General features: G+C 37.1%; 1 protein-coding gene across 32 annotated transcripts in view; it reads right to left on the reverse strand.

Moving 5' to 3' along the window:
- Positions 1–20,522, reverse strand: part of DBE1 (debranching enzyme 1) — a 104,248-nt gene extending 83,726 nt beyond the window's left edge. For 22 of the 32 annotated variants that reach the window (XR_016054574.1, XR_016054580.1, XR_016054575.1 and 19 more), the window contains exons 1-7: positions 20,446–20,522; positions 18,752–19,066; positions 18,512–18,610; positions 17,608–17,693; positions 17,244–17,393; positions 4,689–4,857; positions 4,315–4,416 (exon numbers count right to left, since the gene is read on the reverse strand). Coding sequence is in view for 11 of the 32 variants with exons in the window: in XM_088865367.1 (XP_088721493.1) it covers positions 4,315–4,416; positions 4,689–4,857; positions 17,244–17,393; positions 17,608–17,693; positions 18,512–18,610; positions 18,752–19,066; positions 20,446–20,454 (930 nt within the window). In the remaining 21 variants the exon portion in view is untranslated. The remainder of the gene's footprint in view (positions 1–4,314; positions 4,417–4,688; positions 4,858–17,243; positions 17,394–17,607; positions 17,694–18,511; positions 18,611–18,751; positions 19,067–20,445) is intronic. The other 10 variants (XR_016054582.1, XR_016054581.1, XR_016054571.1 and 7 more) reach the window with 1 other exon arrangement.
- Positions 20,523–20,910: the final 388 nt, after the last annotated feature.

Below are 20,910 nucleotides of genomic sequence, written 5' to 3' on the forward strand. Positions count from 1 at the left end.
TACTCTAAGTGCTTCCTAGATTTGAAGGACTCAAGCAGGGCCAAGGATTAGTTTGCTATCAGTCTAATAATCGGCTATGGATTGGTGTTACATCCTACGGTGGTGACCCTAGGCAAAGTTCAAATGAGTCTTCCTAGCTTTTCATGTTTCTTTTCAGTTTTAATTCTTAGTACGTTGTTCTTAATTCCTATTTGTATTAGGATTTCTATTTAGATTAGGATTCCTACTTGACTTAAAATTCCACTTGTACTTGAACTCAATTTATGAATAAAGTTTTTTTTTTTCTTTTAAGGCAGTAAGAGTTAAGATCCATAAGTTGTATTTAGGTGTTATTTTCCGACTGCTTCCGCAGTATAATATGACATAGTACATAGTTTTGCATTTGCTGTTGGAGTTATTGCCTTCAAGATCTTAAAACCCTGACATTTCATAGCTTTTGACTTCAGTGAGAGGAAAAGAGCGAGATGACTCTAGGATCTTGGCACACTAGGACCAAGAATCATGCATCCCGAGAGTTATGTGGCCGGTATATATGTGAGAAGCACCGAGAGGGTTGAGGATTACCTCTAGTCAAGGTTGGTAATGATCAGTCAAGGTCTAGTTATGATTTATTCCCCATGACTGTGAAATCGCTAGGACATTATGTGTGTATGATTGATTGTGATATGAGCTCGAAGTGTTTTTTTTTGTATACTTTTTCTTATGTGTGTGCATTTTAGCCCTATATGAGGACGTTGAGGCTTTGAGAGAACATAATCGTAAATCCCAGATCTAGTGATCTTCTCATACCATGTGCGAAGTCACTCTTCCAGCTGATCCAGTGTAACGAGATATGCACAAGTGCCAAGAGAGGACCCGCATCTGTTTGGATGCATGTCCTCGAGGGTGCGCATGTAATCTACTACAACCTGGGAATCCCAAGCCACACATTGGTTTGACTTTAGTAAGCCAAAGCACAAGCTCCTACTTAGCACTAGGGGTCATGTTGGATCATTATGAAAAGGTGACTTCGGATTTTGGGTCTAGCCTAGTGGAGTGCTCCAATAACTAATCCAACTCTATAGGATCCTAGTTTCCTTTATTAATATTCTTGATGCCAAAATGTATTATTCTAATGGAGTAAGCTTTGGTGAATTTTTGGAAATTTTTGGAGATTTTTTTAAATTTTTATGAGCCAAAAATTGCATTTTTTGGCATTGTTTTAGTGAAATGACAAAGGACAAGCAACAAGGGTCCCACATGTAATACCCAAGTGGCCAATGGGTGCCATATGGGCCCATGTGTGATCCGGATGACTTAGGGGTGATATCAACCCTGTAGGGGACCTATTTGCCATTTAATTATTTGTGCATAATGTGCTCATTAAGGTATAAAAAATTAGAACACTTGTTTAATGTGTAGGATTGTTGGTTGAGTACACATGAGCAAAGCTGGGCATAGGGTTTGCAATTATGATTGAAATCCTAAGGCCTTATGTAATTGTGCCATAACAACCTACCTCTATGGCATCGTGTGATTAAATTTACATGTAAGCCAAAATTGAAGGGAAAATCAAATTCAAATTGCTTCTAGAATTTGTGCTAAAATACCATAAGGGCAAGCCCCTATCTATGATTTTTCATTTGATTAAAATTGATTAAACATGGGCAATTGTTGAAGCAAGTTGAATTTAATGTTAACTTGAATTTGTATTTAATGAAGGGAAATTTGGAGTGAATTAAGGTTGTTATGGGAGGATAAGGGTAGCCGACCCCAATTAATAGGGAAAAGGCTAAAATGATGATGATGATGATTATCATAAGGGTGTTAAATCTCATCCACTCATCAAAATGGCACGATGAGTGATAAGTGGCTAGGATCAAGCCTCACTCTTATATGATAGATGATTGACATGGATGGCTCAGATTAACTCAACTAGAAGCATCCCTACATTCATGCTCAGAAATACCCCCTCATTTGCCCATTTCGCTCAACCCTTTTCTCTCACTAGAGTGGCATGCCCTAGCCTAGGGTTTCTTTTCTCTCTCTTGTGCTTTAAAATGTATTATTTAGTGAGATAAAGTGAGATGATCTTAGTGAGAGAATTAAGTTAATAGCTCCATTAAAGCTCCACTCCAAGCTTGAGGGTGATATAAAGCTTCACAATGTTCAAATTGTGCGAGATCTTCTTCAAATTAATTCAAGTTTGAAGCAATCATGGCTGTAAATCACAAATTACAGCAAGGTATTATCATCTCGTAGCTCCTTGATTGATGAGAAATTGAGCTAAGTTTCATCTATGAGTTTAAGCTTACGATCTATAGTTGATTGAGTTGATTTTGGTGGATTTTTTCATTGAGATTTCTAGGATTTAATTGACTGCTTGTTTAGAGAATTTTAGGATAAAAAACAGTCTATTAAACAACCTTATTGATGGCTTAAATTGGAGACCTTACAAGGGGAAACTATGTCAAATCTTTCCCACCCAATGCCTCTTAATTTTCTACCCATTAAGCCTCCATTTCCCCCACGATTTTTCCGACAATTAGATCCCATTTTTTTGAGGTCCTCTTCATTAAAGAGCGACTCGAGTGTGGATCTAAGACATTTTATGCTTCCCTTTATGATGATGAAGTGAAATTGGCCATAAGTTGTGAATTGCCATAATGTCAATATCGTATATTGATAAGACCTTGGTGGTAATCCGGGTTATAAGAGCTCCAAAACGCTTCCCATGATGTTTTTTTTATTACGCGAACATTGATTCTTGTAACTGAAATTCATGTATAAGTTTGCCTTATAATTTTGTATGGTGCTGAAAGTTTGTAAGCACTAGTTTCGTGTTGTATACTCAATCTCCAAACATAGTTTAGTTGGATTTTTGATGAGGGACCCAATTTGCGTTGTAATCCTTGGTTTTAAGAGTGCATGGATGGATTTTAAATGACTGCAACTTGGTTTTATGTGGCTGTAATTGAGGGAAAAATGCTGTGTCTTGCAATTCATTGTAAATTTGAAGTTGTATTGTCAAGTCTAAGTGAAAGTCAGTAATGGGGTGGGATTGTGGTGGCATTACCACCTGAGCCCCAGTTAAAGGTTTTGACCTCCATTCTCACTAACGGCTTCAAAAATTGACTATTTCAAAAGTGGGCATGAGCTCGTCATCCCCACTGACCTTCCCCCCAAAAAAACAAAGTTTAAGGGAAAGTATCAAGTGGTGTACCTTAGGCTCGGTTCCATATACTTTCATTTACATCCCAGGAATCTTACATAGCCACTGTATTCACCAGCAGACATTCTTACCATGGTTATTGGGAAATCTTGACTACAAGTGATCTTAAGCAAGCTGGGCATGACCGATATGGAAGTGATGTGAATACCAAAGTCCAGATTTATTTTTCTTGTATTCAAGTCCATAGGGATTTCTTTGTCTTTTACCTTACTCAAGGGCAGTATCGTACTTTAATAGGTTTTACTTTTTCAGTCAGGTAAGAAGAAAGCCATCAGTCCCTTGTCAGTTTCACTGTGATGTGGGATTGAAAATGTTTTATTATTATAGAAGGAGATTTAAGTGAGGTGTTGGGGTTATTATGAAATCAACATGACCCCTCTCCCTAATTCTCTCCCCAACGTGGGTCTCTCTCTCATCTTTAAAACTCTTTCTTTTCCTAGGCCTTAATCTTCCTCACTCTTCTTCATCTCTTATACACTAGACTGTTGTATTTTAACTTCTATGTGGGTGGTTTAGTTAGAAATGGCCTGCCTTTTTTCAAGACCTTTGCAGGCCTGTTGGTGTGCAGAATCCTATTGAGACAATAGCAAGAGTCCCTCTGGGAGGACTTCAATATTTCACTTTTCTTAGTTCCCTTGAATACGGAAGGTATTTTATCTTTCTTAGCAATATAGACCGTAAAGTGAGATGGATTATCCCCGGAGAATAGTTAATATCGTGAAGAAGACTTTCAGAAGAAGCGACAAAGTGTAATTTCTTACGCTCAAACAAACTAATTACAAGGCGGATTCCCTAACACAGACGTGCCTTTGGATGCAACGGTCGCACAAACATGACTAATATACATAATATTATCCGCTGCTTCTAGATCATCCAATTGAGATTATATTTCAAGAAACGTTTCTATAGCTATTTGTGAAGCCTTGACTTTTATAAGCGCCCAAATGGTTCTTTCCGCTAAGTTAGCTAATCAACTGCCAAGTAAATGACAATAAACATCATATTGAGGCTATCAACGAAAATAATATGATCAATTCCAAGAGCAGATTTTAAACATAAAAAGACTTATAGGGAAAAAGAATTACATCACACGTTTTCCATACCTTGCACCGAAATCCATAACTCAAGTATTGTCGGACACTTGATAAAGATACATGCCACATATCACCACTTCGATTAATATATGGGTCCAATTCAATCTCTAACTGCATTCAAAGAAGAATGCACAGGTCAAGAATCAACTATAAGCATATTAAACAAATTCATGAGCAAAGTAAGGAATTCACCACTACTAGAGGATAGAGCACACAGGTACATCTGCACGTGTATACAAGAACTACCGCATATGAAAGAAAGAACTAGTGAGGCTTGGTAAACACAAGTGGTACTATCTAGCTCAGAATTACAATTGTGTGCAAGCCCATCATGCCTGCTCAAATTAGAAAACAAGAAAAATAAAGAAACTTAAAGATCTTACAGCAGGTTTAGCAGTATTCTCATCATATAAACACAAGACCACATTTTCGGCATTGCGTGAAAAGAGAGAAAAGTTTGTTGAGCCATCATCATTCAAGGAAACGCCCAAGGGGAGAGGATTGCCCCTTCCAATACCAACAGGAACAACAAAATTTGTTTTCCTGTGAGTCCTGTACAGTGCAAAAAGGTGAGAATTATTTGGTGACAGAATAAGCTCCTTTTATCCTATAACTTTACAAATAGAAAAATTATAATTACTACTGAGAAATGATGATGGCAAGCAGGAGTACGCTCAAGTGTTAACAGTTACAGTGTATATTTGTTACCAATCTACCTCTTCCCTGTTACCCTTTCAGTTGCATTCCTCTTCTCATGAAAATCCCTTCTCCTTCCTCTCTAACCCGGTTTTCCTTAAGAAATGTATAAATAAGAAAGAACCAAGGCATCAATGTAGTTAAAAGAAAACATAAAGGGGGCCCAACCTGGAAGAAACTTAAAAGGGCATAAAAAAACATAATCTTCTCCAGGCATACACATGAGTTCTTATCTATCTCCATTCACTAACACCAAATATCTTATCTTCTCTCCAATGGTCACTCCCATGTCCCTTGTCCTAGAGCTCGCTAGTCAAGCATTATGTTGTTGATATAGATAAAAAAGGCAACAAATAACACTGACTCATTTCTTCTTAAGTAACATATTTATAATCCTCTCTAGGAGTAGCTGATCTATCTATTGCTTGCAGCCAACACATAGTACCTACAATGTATGTTCAATAGTTATCAGACTATTTTTATGGCAAACAATATGAGTCCATTAGTTCCCGTGTATGAAGACTCTATCACCCACAACCAGTCCCCCACATCATCATCATCATCATCAAAATCCTTTTCCCAACTTTTTGGCTACACAAACCTAGGTCCATCATTCTGCTCTATTGAGGGTTATACCCTCAGTAAGGCCATAAGTCACCATATCCTTTTTAATACTTCCCACCATGTCCTTTTGGGCATACCCCTTCCCCTTTTTGCGTCTTCCACTTGAACTAACTCGCACCTCCTAACATGTGTTGTACTGGGTGTACACTGCACATGGCCAGCCCACCTAAGTCTATTTTCTCTCATCTTATAACCTATCGGTGTCACACCTAAGTTCTCTCAAATGTATTCATTTTGACTTCTATCCCTTCTTGTCTTGCCACCCATCCATCTCAACATCCTCATCTCAACTACAATCATCATTTGGATATGGTGTTTTTTGGCTGCCTGACATTCTGTCCCATAAAGCAAAGCTGGTCTCCTAGTTGTCCTATAAAACATACCCTTCAACTTCATTGATATGCAGCGATCACATAAAACTCCAGTTACACATCTCCACTTTGCCCCCTCAGCTCTAATTCTATGCACGACATCTTTTAGATATCGTGCCTTAAGAATTCATGAGAAGGTTTAGTATAGTTTTACATTGGCTGCCTACCTAAAACAACTCACCACCTTTTCTCAAGCTTGGGACGAGTTAAGGTAGAGCTTAAGGTCCTCACCCTTCTTAGACCAACCAGTCACCTACATAACTAGCCTAAATCCACATTAACATCAAGTATTCCTAGTTGATTTATAAGTTCTCTCCTTGATAGCTAAAGAGGCTTCAGTGCTTTGTGTTCCACCCTCACTTAAACTAGCACATCAAACATAAGTCATGTAAATGACCAAGTTTTAGCTGCTTGTGACTAATTGAACAAGTTCATGACCATTTAAAATTAAGGATTAGTAATAGTAAGAATTTTAGGCCTCCAAAGATCACCAGTTTTGCATAACTTCATTTGTGGTTAGCGATTGCAATGCAAACAGAGTTTTTATTTTTTTTGCATTTCATTTGTGGTTAGTGATTGTGATGCAAACAAGGTTTTTATTTTTTTTAAAAAAAATTATGAGATAAAAAAAGGATTTAATGTTATTTTGGGTTTCTAGTTTTCTTTAGGGGTATTTGTGTCTATTTTAATTGTAGAGCTTGGATGCAGAACTGAAAGATTAAATATTAATTAGGCTTTCTTAGGGAGCAATTTAGGGTTCAGAGTTGTTTTTTCTATAAATAATTAACTAGACAAAAAGGAGAAGAGAGGGAAGAGAAGAAAAGTTTATTTTGGATCTTGTGAAGAGATCTTCTTGGGGGTGGACTCCTTTGCAGATCTTGGGAGGGGTTATAATCTCTAATTTCTTATTTTTATCATTTATTTTCTCATTTATTTATTCTCTTTCCCTTCTCCCTATATCAATTAGTATCAAAGCTTCACTCTACAACAAGTGGTATCAGAGCTTTACAAGATCCATCCGTCACAATACCACCAAAACCTTCACCTATGATAGATCATTTATTGCCACAAATTATAGAAGTTGTGAAACAACAATTTGCAAAGAGCATAAAGAGCCTAAATCAATACATGGAGGGTATTTGAGTAGAGACCGGTGTAGTGAATCAATAGTTGCAACTGTGGAAAGCACCATTCATGGAGAAGAGGATATTCGCAATCACATAGATACGGCGCCAACTTTCACATGAGAAATAAATCTACCTCCACAATCGATTTCGAATGTTAATCCATATGTAATGAGCAAATTTTGATACAAGAACCACAACCTAGGAACATCCAGGTGATCAAGATATCAAGGTCGGTCTTTTAGAGTTTCATAACAACGAAAGAGAAATTAAAATAATATCCAGGATCCTAAAGTTCAACTACAAGTTGCCAATAAAGTGTTTGATCAATTGTTTCATATAAGAAGACTAGGTATCAAGGTAAATGGTGGGACTCGAATCCATCACCAATTATTGAAAAGGCCTCAAAAGGACATGATGGACTCAACAAGCTCGAGGTCGAGCTTCTCTCAACCCCGAAAAAATGATACAAATATGGTTTTATTTTTTTTATTTTGTTATTTTTTAAGAGATAAAAAATAGTGTTTGAGGTTATTTTGGATTTATAAATTCTTTAAAGGTATTTGGGTCTTTTTTTTGTTGCAAAGATTTGAGGGGCAAAATTGGAAGATTTAATATTAATTTAAGGAGCAAGTTAAGGTTTAGAGTTTTTTTTTTTATATATAAATATGTAACTGAACAAAAAATAAGAGAGGGACAAGAAGAAAAGTTTATTTTGGATGTTGTGAAAAGATCTTTTCGGGGTGGACTCCCTTTCAAACTCTGAGAGAGGGTATAATCCCTCATCTTTTATTTTTATCTTTTATTTCCTTATTTATTTATTCTCTTTCCCCTTCTTCGTGCATCAGATTATATCTTGCTTCACGCATTTGTATTTGAGGAGAAATTACTATTTTATAATCTCATGTTCAATCCATAAGTCCAATTATTTTCTAGAAAGAGGTGACAGTTTTATAAATTATTAAATGCTTAAGGACAAAACAAGAAAAGAGAAAATGGGGTGTCATCATAAAATAGAAACATCATGATCAAAAGAGATAGCTAAATCCTCTAGGTTAAGCTCCTTCTTTGCAAGCACATCAACCTCATTTGCCTCATGAAGGATATGGCTGAAAGAAATGATCTTGAATATACAGAATTTCCATATCGCTCTCTCTCTCAAAGGAGCAACACTCCCAGGCTAGTGCTTCCTTCAGACCCATCTAATATTGTTATGCTATCAACCTCAATTTCCAAAGGAAATTTAGGGCCAGCAGTTAAAATTTGGATCCAGGCGAGTGATGCTCACACCTCTGCCACGGTCCCATTGCTAACACCCAACGGGGCCTTGAACATAGTGTCCTCATGTGAATATCTAAGAATACCACCAATAACTGCTAACCCCGGTTCCTTGAGCACTTCCATCAAACTTCAGTTTGAAGTACCCCTCAACTGATCTCTGACATGATATGACCTTTCTCTGCATAGACAACATGGAACTGGCCACATGATACCAGCCACTCAACAAATACACTGCCCTAAAACTTGCAAACTCCAGACAATTCAGGGCCCAAGATACAACCATCCCTGTAATACCGTCTCTCAGTGAGACGAAGGAATTTGTTTCAATTATTAAAACTTCAATGCCATAATTTTGACATGACTTAGGAGATTACAAGGCAGTACAGAAAATTGAACCACAGGGCAAGGTTTTGCCGAATTCATGAAACCCTCACTGTAGTATTTGGAGGACTTCAAAGGATCCAAAGAAAATTCCTTCCCGGTCCTCTTCCTATATTATAGGGGTTCTACTATGCAAACGTGATATGAGCACAAGTGACATGTGTTAATCCAACTTTGCTCTTAGCATTTGCCCACCCATTTTTCATCCTCCATTTACAACCTGAATAAAGAAACAGCTAAACCCCTAGCGAACACACTTCGATTACAGAAAAATGCAGAGACCAAATTTAAACCATATATCCTCTAATTTTCCAGCATTCATCAGTATTTTCAAGAACATATTGCACGGTATCGCTGAGTTCATCATTATAGAATTTTAATCTTGCTAGAGTGTTCCCAAAGATATAATCAGGAAAGAGTTCTTGTAGTCCCTTCATTTTTATATGTTTAAGATCCCTTTTTATGCCCAACAATCTATACTTCAAAAGTTTTCATCCATGTCAAACTTTCATATTAACATTCCCAGACTCAATGGAAAACATCACAACTCATGGATTTTTTCATCACAAAACAATCTAGTTAGGCCTCAAAAGTTTCTTTCGATGCAGTTTTCATGATGATTCCCAATTACATGAACTTTGAAGTAAATTGTTCGGCGGAAAGAAGACAATTTGCAAACGATCAAGGTCATATTTGCCTCTTTGTAACCCCATGTTTCCCGATCTCCAGCTGCCATGTCATACGAAGTGCCTAAGCAGTTTATATTTTACAGGAAGACGTTGTCTTAGGAAGCATATATAGTTTCAAGATATTTCAGAGAAGATTCTCTGAAGGAGAGTCAAGAATCATCAATTTAAGGAAATCAAGGATTGGGTACCTGAGATAAAGTTGGGGGTTAAAGTCCTTTTTTCTAATCCTTATTTCTAATTTATTTTAAGTTATTATATGTCCTATTTTAGTCTGTATGGGCAGTTTTACCCTTTCACTATTTTTAGTAATATAAACTGGATATGAGAGGTGCATGAGACCCAATTGGGACCCACATTAGTCTCCCTTCCTCTCCCTCTTTCCTTTCATCTCTCTCTCCCCCTTCTTTGACGTGGTACCAGAGCAATGATCATTTTCTTCCCTCAACATTAATGATCCTTTTCTTCCGTCTCGCTTTTCTTTTTTATCCTAAATATTTCCTCCCTTTTAATTTTCTTCCCCCTTGATTTTTCTTCTCTTCCCTAACAAAAAAATACATTCCTTCCATTTTAATCTCTCTCTCTCTCTCTCCCTCCCTCCCTCCCTCCCTCCCTCCCTCCCTCTCTCTCTCTCTCTCTCTCTCTCTCTATATATATATATATATATATATATATTTCACCCTCTTCATTTTCTTCTCTACCCTAACAAACAAAAACAGGGGGTTACTTCCTAGGGTTGTTCGATCAAAACCCTAGGGTTGTTTCCAAGATTTCTTTTTCTTTTCGTTTCTTTGTGCACAGGTACCCATGAGGATCTTCGTAATGTCGTGATAGAGCTGTTCGTGTGATTCCTTTTTAAAGATCGAGATCAATAGAGGAAAGTTACCTAATTTGGATGTCTGTGGGCATCCGTGCATGAGCCGCCCAAGCTTTCTCCCAAAAACCTTAAGTTTTTCTTGGATAGGTGCTGCCCTAGTCTACTTAAAGAGTGGCAGTGTGGTGATGCTCAGATTTCAATAATGTAATGTTGCCCTAGTGTGTACAAGTGTGAGAAAGTGGCTATGCTCAGATATGAATGATAGATATTTTTCTATCCTCAAAAAAAGAAAAAGTTGTTTCTAGAATTCTACGCTTAGTGTGAGTAATTGTTCGGTTGACCCTAGTTGGCCACTTTATCTTTTATTTCCTGCACTCATGGCGAATGAAATTAATCCAAGAACCTTCAATCTTCTTGAACATGTGGAGATACAAATTACTTCAGTAAGATTAAATGAGTCCAGTTACGTTGTATGAGCTCAATCTGTTAACGTATCACTTGGTACTAGGGAGAAATCGAAATACTCGAGGACAAGCCCAGAAAGTCTGATAGTAGATATGAACAGAGAATGTGAGAGAATTACATACTTACGACTTGGTCATGGAGCAGTATGGAGCCTCAAATAAGTGCAAATGTGATATTTCTTGACATTGCGAAAGAACTTTGGGATACTCTGAAAAAACATATCCTTAGATAAGATCATATCTTAGGTATACGAACTGTTTGAGAAATGTTTCGATTGCAACGAGGTAATAAGAGTGTGAGTGAATATTATAGTGCTCTTAGAGGTATGTAAGAAGAGTTGAATCTGGATTAGCTTATATCTAATGATGTAGAATTATAGAGGAAGTAGCGTGAAGAAATCATAATTGCCAAATTTTTATCAGGTCTTAATCCTAAGTACCATCTTGTTCGTGCACAATTTTGGCTAGCATCCCTTAATAATGTGTATGCGCACATTGAATGTGTTAACATATCTACATATCCTACACCTTCTGACTCAAGTGTTAGTGATGAATCAGCATTGAATACATTTGTGGGGAGAGGTGATGGAGCCAGAGATAGGGGAAGTGGTCGTGAGTTAGGAAGGGCTGTGGTAAACATGATGGAGGAAGGTTGTGGAACTCGAAAGTGTACTTATTGTGAGCATAAAATTTATACAATTGGTAAGTATTGGGATAAGATTGGTAAGCATGTTTGGGAAAATTAGGTTACGTACACATTTGAGGACGATGATGTTTATCTGAATGGGCCTAGTGATCATCTCCTACCATAATTATTGTGCTTACAAGAGATGAATAGCATAAACTTGTTAAACAAGTAGAGAAACCTAATGCCCATTCTTCTACTTCCATTGCCACCCTTGCAAACTCAGGTACTTATGTACTATAAAAAACCTACTCCTTGGGTTATTGACTTTGGAGCTTTTGACCACATGACTAGTGAGTCTGTTGTTTTTTTTATCTCTAAGTAAGTGTATTTCTAATTCCTCTTTTACTTTGGCTGATGAATTACGGTCTAGTGTGTCTAGACAGGATATAGGTATGCCTACTTCTTCCCTTTCTCTATCCTCTATGTCCCTTCAGTTTGTTGTCTGTGAGCAAATTAACTAAGTCTCTTTACTGCTCCATAACTTTTTACCCTCTTCTTACGTCTTTCAAGATCTAAGCACGAGGAGGACGACTGCTAGCAGGTATGAGTCATGTGGCTTATACTATTAGGATGATAATCTGATTGATGTTGCTTTTCACTCTACTGCTTCTCCTTGGGTCTTCCTTCTCTCAATAACGTGTAATTGTTAGCCTCTTCCGTAGGGTCCGGGTCTACTTTAGAGTGTGAGGCTTGTCAGTTAAACAAGCATCCTAGGGTGTCATTACATCCTCAAACTTATAAATGGAGACCTGTTTCCATTTACAGTTGTTCATTATGATATCTGAGATCCTGCTACAGTACAAAGTTTGTCAAGCCAAAAATATTTTGTAATTTTCGTGGATCATTATTCACGAATGACATGATTATATTTAATAAAAGAAATATCTGAGATTTTAACCAGATTTAAATTGTTTCACAAGGACATCTAAACTCAATGCAATAAGAATGAGTGTTTCTTTTACGTTAAGATAACGTTCAAGAGTATCTTTCGAGAAAATTTCAAAAATTATTTTGTTCAAAATGCAATTTACACATACTCCACAATAGAACGGTGTCGCTGCAAGAAAAAATCAACATTTACTTGAAGTAACCCACACTTTGCTAATTAATATGCATGTTCCAAAAGTTTATTTAATCTTGTTGCCATCTTTAGTTTTGAATGGAAAAACACAGTGGTCTATTATCTTCCCTGATACTCTTATTTGTTCTTCCTCCATGAGTGTTTGGGTGTGTTTTCTTTGTTCATGTGTTGGGTGCTGGCAATGACAAATTAGATCCTCAAGCTGTCAAGTGTGCTTTTCTTGGGTGTTCATGATTTCAAAAAGGTTATCGATGCTATCATCTTGGTTTATAAAAAATTTTATTTGTGCTGATGTTGTTGGGGTTTTGTGGCCTTTAAAGCCCGTGAGAGCATGTAAAATTATGAGTTGTAGCATATTATACACTTCAATAGGAGTGTGTGTGTGTGTTAGTTGACAGACCTAGGGTTAGGTGGTTTATGGCCCTGGTCATGTCTAAAATCCTTTTCCCTGAGCACATCAGCGTATGGCACTAACATAGAGGGTTTTTAGAGGGTCACCCCTTGTTGAGGTCGGAGAGATGTCCAAGGATGGATTGTAGGCCAAGAGAGCTTTGTGATCTCTTGTGTGTGAATATAGGCCTATAAAAGCAAAGGCTGAATCCTCAACAAACTTCTGCACAGCATGTACACATGACAGACATATATACCGGAAAGCAAACTTGTAAAGGGATATGCGTACATGTGCGCAGAGAGTGTCCCCCTTGCACTATAGTTATATGTGCATGTGACTTGCTCGTAACGGGGGGAACCTGTAATCCACATTTCAAGACCGTGGTTTCACAATTTATTGGTCAGCTTTGACAAGTCTATCATGACCCTTTGCATTAGACTGTGGGTCATGGATCTCATTGGATTGGTTTGAGAAGATAGTTAAAGATTATGGTTACTGGATCAATTGGAGTGCCCTAACAATCACTTTTCTTGACCCATTGGTACCAATTCACTTCTAAAATTTTCATTTTCAATCATAGAAATGTTTATGTTGCTTTTAAAGATTTTCAAAATTTTAAAAATCTTTTTGAGCATTGAAAAACTCTTAAAATGGTGTTTCTAGAATATCAGGAATTGTGGAGGGGCTAAAAGGAACATGTGAGAACATTTTATGTTAAGAAAATATTCTTTCAACCTTTCAAATTGACCCAATATTTTTTACTTTGAAACAATCTTTTGTGAGAGAAAAGGAAGTTCTAGTCAAAATAGAAAACGTATTTTGTTTGGTCTTATCCTAGGTTGACTAGAAGTGGAGGTCAAAGATTCAAAGGATAAAATTCCTAGATTCCTCCCTAAATCATGAAGGCTAATTCGTGGGATGGATGGCTCAGTTTTTTTCTCTTGCACCTCACAGATTACCTAAGATTCCCATGGCCAAGATGAATTATAAATAAGATAGGCATACCTAAACCCACTTGGAGGCTATAAATAGATGGTAGACCTCCTCATTCTCACAATCTAAAATTCCTAGTCTCTCTCTTTCCCCTTCTCTCTCTCTCTCTCTCATCCCAACGGGCGGCACGCACCACCCTAGGGAAATTGGGGTTGGCATGCCAACCACTAATAAAATAGAGGGGCACCCCACCCTTATAGACCCAAGGGAGGTGCCACTTGCAGCATGCTTAGAAAGGTTCAAAAGGGGTCTAGAGAAACCCCAGTATTGTTTTATACTCTCAAACCCTAGATCCAAAAAAGGTATTGCCTAAAGGAGCTTCCCAACTCAGAGAATTCAGCAGGGCCAACAGGATCAAAATGCGCAATCGTTAGGTATTGGATGTGGGGTATACCAAGTCATAAGGAGGTAACCCTAGGCAAAGTCATGTAATTCTTCCCAGCTGTTTTGGTTTACTTTCAGTCATAAATGTTCAATTTATTGCAATTTCCAGGAACATTACTTGTATTAGAATTTATAGTTAAAGCTTGTATTCAATCTCGGATTGAGCCATATTTATTTGGCGGTAAAAGAGGGAAGATCTAAGGTTGTCTTTTGAGCGTTTTTTTCTTATTTACAGCATTGTTTTGTGGCACTTGTAAGTGAAAGTCAACTAATATTAACCAAAAAAAAAAGAAATCATTTTATTTTACTCCCTGGAGTTCCACATTGCCACTTCCTTCAGATGTTATCTTTTTTTGAAATAATCCTTATTTTTCAAAAGATAGTCACATGCTTGATGCAAATTTGTTTTATCCTACTCTAGACGAAGCCTCACAGTCCTCATCTTCAATAGTTCCTCTTCCTACTCCTGTTGATACTTCTTCTTCACCTCAGTTACCTAGAACAACTAAACCTGTTGCATCTACACATCAGAATGTCCCTCAAGAGCAGCCCACAAAGGTTTACACAAGAAGGAAATTGCAGGATGGACCCCCTCCACCAACTCAACCAACCAATTAACCCTTCATCTCCATCTATAGTTCTACTTTTTGCTTCGAACTCACATTCTGTGTCTAGTGATGATAATGGACCTATTGCATCCATAAAAGTAAAAGGTCTTATACTCATTTCATTGCTTATTTTGTTACCTTTGCAAATTTGACCCCATCTTATCAAAGTTTTTCTTTAGCTCTTTCACCTATTTTTATCCCTAAGTCTTATCAAAAAGCACTTTCTCATACTAGGTGGAAGAAAGCATTGGAAGAGGAAATGAATGCACTCAACTTGAATGATACATGGGAGCTCACAGAGTTACCAGCTGGAAAAAGAACTGTTGGGCCGCATTGGGTTTATGCAGTAAAATATCAGCCTACAGTACCATCGCGAGATTAAACACCAGGTTGGTTACCAAAAGGATCCACCCAAACCTTTTACGATTGATTAGTCTGAAACTTTTGTACATGGACTTAATTTAGTTTGAGCACTTATATTTGTAACAGCAAACAACGGCTAGCCACTATGGCAGGTTAATGTGAAGAATGCCTTCCTTTATGGTGATTTACAAGAGGAGGTGTATATGAAGCACCCACCTGGGTTTGTTGCTCAGGGGACTCAGCTAAGATATGTAAGTTGTAGAAAGCCATTTACAGTCTAAAACAGTCCCACGTGCATGGTTTGAGAAATTTAGTGAACTTGGTTTTGCATATCGTTTCAACATAGCTATGCAAATCATTTCATGTATATCTGGAAACAGGCTTCCAGGATAATTGTCTCAATTGTCTACGTTGATAATATTGTCATTACATGCAATGATCAAGAAGGAATCAGTCATTTGAAGAGGCAGCTAATTAAGATACATTCAAACAAAGGATTTGGGCCAGTATTTTCTAGGAATTGAACTATAGCCAAATCAAAGCATGGCATTGGTTTGTCACAAAGAAAGTATGCGACTGACTTGTTGGCAGTGGCTGCCACGTTAGGGACTAAACTAGTTGATACTACTATAGATTCAAGTAACAAAATCATTGGCTGATGAGAGCCAGTTGTTTGGGGTTCCAAGAAGGTACAGAAGACTGATAGGCAGGCTGATTTATCAGACCATTACTACGCCTAATATTGCTTTTGTTAAGTATAGTGAGTTGGTTTGTGCACTCTCCAAGGATTCCTCAATAGGATGTCTTTCATATAACTTGGAGGCATCTGAAGGTAGCTCAAGTAGAGGTCAGATTTAAAAGTCAAATAATGATTTGACCAATGAGGGTTACTTAGATTATGCAGGTTCTCCATCTTACAGGTGGCCTACCACAGGCTATTGTACATTTATTGGTGGAAATATAGTTACATGGAGAAGTAAGAAACAAAATATTGTTGTTGGATCAACTGCAGAGGCCAAATGTAGAGCAATGGCACATACTACATGTGAAATAATGCGGCTGAAGACACTAATGCAGGACACAGGGTTTACTATTGCTGAGCCATTAAAGATTTATTGTCATAATAAAGCCGCAACTTATCTAGCAAGAATCCAGTGTTTCATGGGGGAACTAACATAACAAATTAAACTGTCATTTTATTCAAGAGAAGGCCTAGTAAGCAGGTGGCTGCATTGTATGTGAAATCTAAGGATCAGTTGGCAGACATCTTCACCAAAGCTCTTGGTTGTAATCTGTTTCAAACAATTTGTTCCAAGCTGGGCATGGGCAACATCTATACTCCAGTTTGAGAGGTTGTTAAAAGTCCCTTTTCTAATCCTTCTATTTTAAGTTAATGACCTGTATGTCCTATTTTAGGTGTGTGAGATCCAATTGGGACTCTCACATTACTCTCCCTTCCTCTCCCTCTTTTCTTTCATTTCTCTCTCCCCCTTCTCTGACAACTACTAATTGTTAGATCGTAGAAGCTAGTAGACAAACAGGCCAGAAAATGTTGGAGTGGGTAAGGAGGGTTCAGGATGTTGTCAATGTGATGATTCAGGTTGATGGCATTCTATGTCTCCTTGAGGGAGTTAACTTTGAAAATAACACCATTTGTACCTTGTTTTTATTTTACCCGCAAGAAAATTTCATAACAGAAAAACGATAGCTACCAAATGCAACTGTTAATTGAAACGACCAACAGTAAGCATCTTTTCCATTAAATTGAGGAAATTCACTTCACAGAAAAAAATTAGGGATAAAATTCAGTCAAACCAGAGGACAAAACGGTCATCCACAAAATGGATTGACAATCAAATAAGATGAATGCCATGCACTTTCATGGAAAGTGCAGGACCTGATGGTGGGCAAGGCTTAATAGTATTACCATAATTCAGAGCAAAGGAATATTTAGTTGGATAACCACATATATGAGATAGGCACTACCGTATCTGCGAATTCCCCCAAGCAGAATCAAAAGGAGAATAGACGATAAATGAAATATAGAAAGGCGCTTGACATGAATCAAACATCAACTCCAATGAATGTTCACCCGAGCAAGTTTTCTTGAACAGTGTCTTCATGCAATCCTCTCCGCTAAAATCAAAAAGACAATTTTCAAAGGACTCGCAGACTTCAAAGATTCCATATTTTAATATCACCCATAGCATCCATTCAAGGTGCAGATGTATGAAAAAACCATTTTAATGGAATGATAGATAAAAATTCTGTTTCAATTATGTAGTGATGAGAGAAGTATCAAAGAGTATAATGAAGTATCAAAGACGCTAATTTCCATTCTCAGGCATACCTTTCAGATTTAACAAGATCTGTGCCTGAAGGTGAGTTTTCAGAGTCTAAGAGAACCCAACATGAAGAATCCGATCGAAAGATACCCTGCCAATAACAACTATCAGTATAAGCATTTGGTATATCAATTAATAAAAACATGCAACCACATACAATCAAAATCTGTAATCCTTGAACTTAATCAAATGTAATGAAGAGTATCAACTAGAAGTCAAATGTAATGGAAAAGTATCAACTAGAAGTCTCTAGGTTTGCAGACACAAAATTAACAATATTTGTCAACTAAATAAAAGACAAACAAGCAAAATGGAGACAATATTTGATACAATATTATCACAGTTTTCAACTCAAATTGCTCACTAGTAAGAGTCCTACTACAAAAAAAAAGGAAAGAATTAAGTGCAGCAAGCTGAATGATATAGATCTTGAAAGTATAATATCATGGTTTTCAACTCGAATTGCTCCCTAGTAAGAGTTTTACTACAAAAAAAAAAGGAAAGAATTAAGTGCAACCAAGCTGAATGATATAGATCTTGAAACTACGATATCATTCTGTCACGTTAGAAAAGAAAATAATGGTAAATTTTCCTCCTCCAGCTCCCTTCAGAAAAGATGGGAGCCTTTTAAGTAGTGATTTAACAAGTACAAACACATGGCCAAGGAATCTGCTTTGAGTCAGTGCCAAATTGCCTATGATGGGTTGATTTCATGAAATTAAAAGGATACCCATCTTAATATTTTTGTGTTTCAGTCGACATGTTCACTCACTCATAATAGCAAGTAAATTATGCATTTGATGATTCCATGTCGAAGATACAAGTAGAACTCCACCACATGCATATCTGTCAAAATGAATGGGAGAGTAAAAAGGGTAGATTAAGAAAAATGACAATGAGGCAGATTACCCAATGTAATTCCAAATTCTGATAACAGACATCTGTTAAGGATATGAGTTCAACAGAAATAACGTAATTCATGCTCTTCTGGGAAACTACTACCTTGACCTGTTAAAAAAGAAATAAAAAGAAAATCAGCATCAAAAGGAGAGTTCTACATGTTTGAAAACTGAGTACAAAGAGGTAGTATAGGTCCTATACAAGTAGATGTACAATGTAATATTACTTAGATGAGTTTATGTAGCACACCTGACCACCTATTTCTGTCCTGAACATAAAAGTGGTTCGATCTTCAATCACATTGGTTTGAATTCTTTTATCCAAAGCTATCTCAATGGAATTTGGCGATATTGCAAAAAGCTTTCCATCATTAATCTTCTCGAAATAGTTGATCATTTGGCCAGCTTTCTTTCTATTAAGGCCATTTCTATTCAACTTCTGTTTTCTCGTGAAGTGACACGAGCATTTGCTTTTACAGTCAAGGCTCCTTTCATCAGTCACCACTGTAAACTTGGGGAATTCACTTTTTACTCCAATTGATTGAGAAAGAAACCTTGATGAAAGCTGCATAAGCAGTCGATGTCAGCTTTGCCGCAGAATTACTCAAGTGAATGCAACATATGTAACGAAAATTATCACATAGAAAAATGGAAAAATTGAAAATATTGTTTCGACCTTTGCTTACACTTTGCATACATAGAGAAAATTGAAAAGGTCTATGGTATTGAAAAAATAGTAGATAGAAAAAGTATAAGAATTATAATTCAGCCTGGCCAAACTATCCCAAGATCTTGAAACAACTACCAACCAAATAACACCGGTTAAGTAAGATAAAGTTCCTAATCCAAAGTGGAGTTCTCTAATAAGAATCAAAAATGAAAATTTTGGAAAATGAAGAACGAAAGCACGCAAATCCAATACTTTTGGGGCTAAATAGCACTAGTTATCTAGCAAAAAGGAGAACCTTAGAGCATATGAGTATTCTTTGAACAACTTTTGGAGGAACTAGAATTATATATCACTACCCAAATCTCCTTCAGGGAAAAGATGAATAATTTACTTATCCCTATCGTTGGCCTTCAAATGAATTACAGAACTTCATTAGTGTGTCTCAGCAGAAGTGACCGAGGTATTACTCCAAATTTGAAAAGTGGGGTTCCAGATTTATAGTCAAGGTGCTCATATTGAAGCTTTCCAAATGCTTCACATGAATTTGAAAGGTAGTGTTTTGTGCCCAGAGAAGCTCACTGGGTGCCTCAAAATGTCGTCTCTTTAGTTAATTGTGCCAGTCATGCAAGCCTTTTTTTCTTTGATACAGATAAGTAGAGTCCCATAACTCCTTTCAGTTGATCTCATACCAGCAACTATGTTGTATCCAAGGATTAAGTGAGCCCTTACATTTTTGGCTCTACTTTTACATGGGTACCCAAATCAATGAGTGGTTTCCTACTGCCTTCCCCCTTATACTTGCATAAGTTCATTTTTTGCACCAATTCAAGAAGACCATAAAAAATATGTTGGTTTTTGTGTAGGTTTGATCAATAGAGATCTCTGGTCTTCAAATTTGAAGGAATACAATGACAGTTTTGAAACTAACAAAATAAGATCTGTTTTTAAGCTTTAAAAATATGCCACCAAATGTGTTTGAAGAGTTCATTTCACTAAATGTATTCCCAGTGGTGATTTCTTAACCTTCAAAAACGCATTGAATGCACAAAGGCTCTTAATTCACTGACTCCTGGTTATAAGAACTTGACGATGCAATCCAGCCCTAAGTATAAGAACACAGAGCAAAAACAAGCAAAGAAGCAAGTAAATTCTTTACTTAAAAGTTTTACTCAATCAATCAAAACTAAATCCTTTCAACTGGTGCAGAGAGAGAAAGGAAGAGCACTGATGTAGAAGGGAATTTACGAGTCAGACATTGAGGATGGGTTACTAACCGTGGCCATGGACGGTCGAGCAGGAACCGTTTGCACTTCAACGGATGAAAGGAGCTTTTGCCTCCCTCTGATCCTGCCATTTGCTCAACATTTATAGAGAGAGATGGAAATGAAACACGTGGCACTGTATCTTTGTTCGTTTTTCTATGTGCACCCTTTGTTCGAGATGCGGTTCAGGATCCAAACCTCCTCCATCTAAAATTGCCTACCAAAGTGAGATCATTTCTATTATGAAAAGATATTGTGTTACCGCTGTAACAAATTGTACAATTGCTCCAACATTAAAAGAATTTTGGGAATTTGTTTGAATCAAATTTTCACATCATTTTCATTGTTCTAAGTTCAATGTTCAAATAAAGGGGGTGGTTTGCACGAGGTTGCAACTTTAAAAATCAAAAGAAAATTATGGATATCCCTCAAAATGAACTTTGTAAACATTCTACTCCTAATATTTTTAGTATCATA

The sequence above is a fragment of the Amborella trichopoda genome, chromosome 4, assembly GCF_054954075.1.
Source record: "Amborella trichopoda isolate Santa Cruz 75 chromosome 4, AtrichopodaSantaCruz75HAP2 v2.0, whole genome shotgun sequence".
NCBI classification, from domain to species: Eukaryota; Viridiplantae; Streptophyta; class Magnoliopsida; order Amborellales; family Amborellaceae; genus Amborella; species Amborella trichopoda.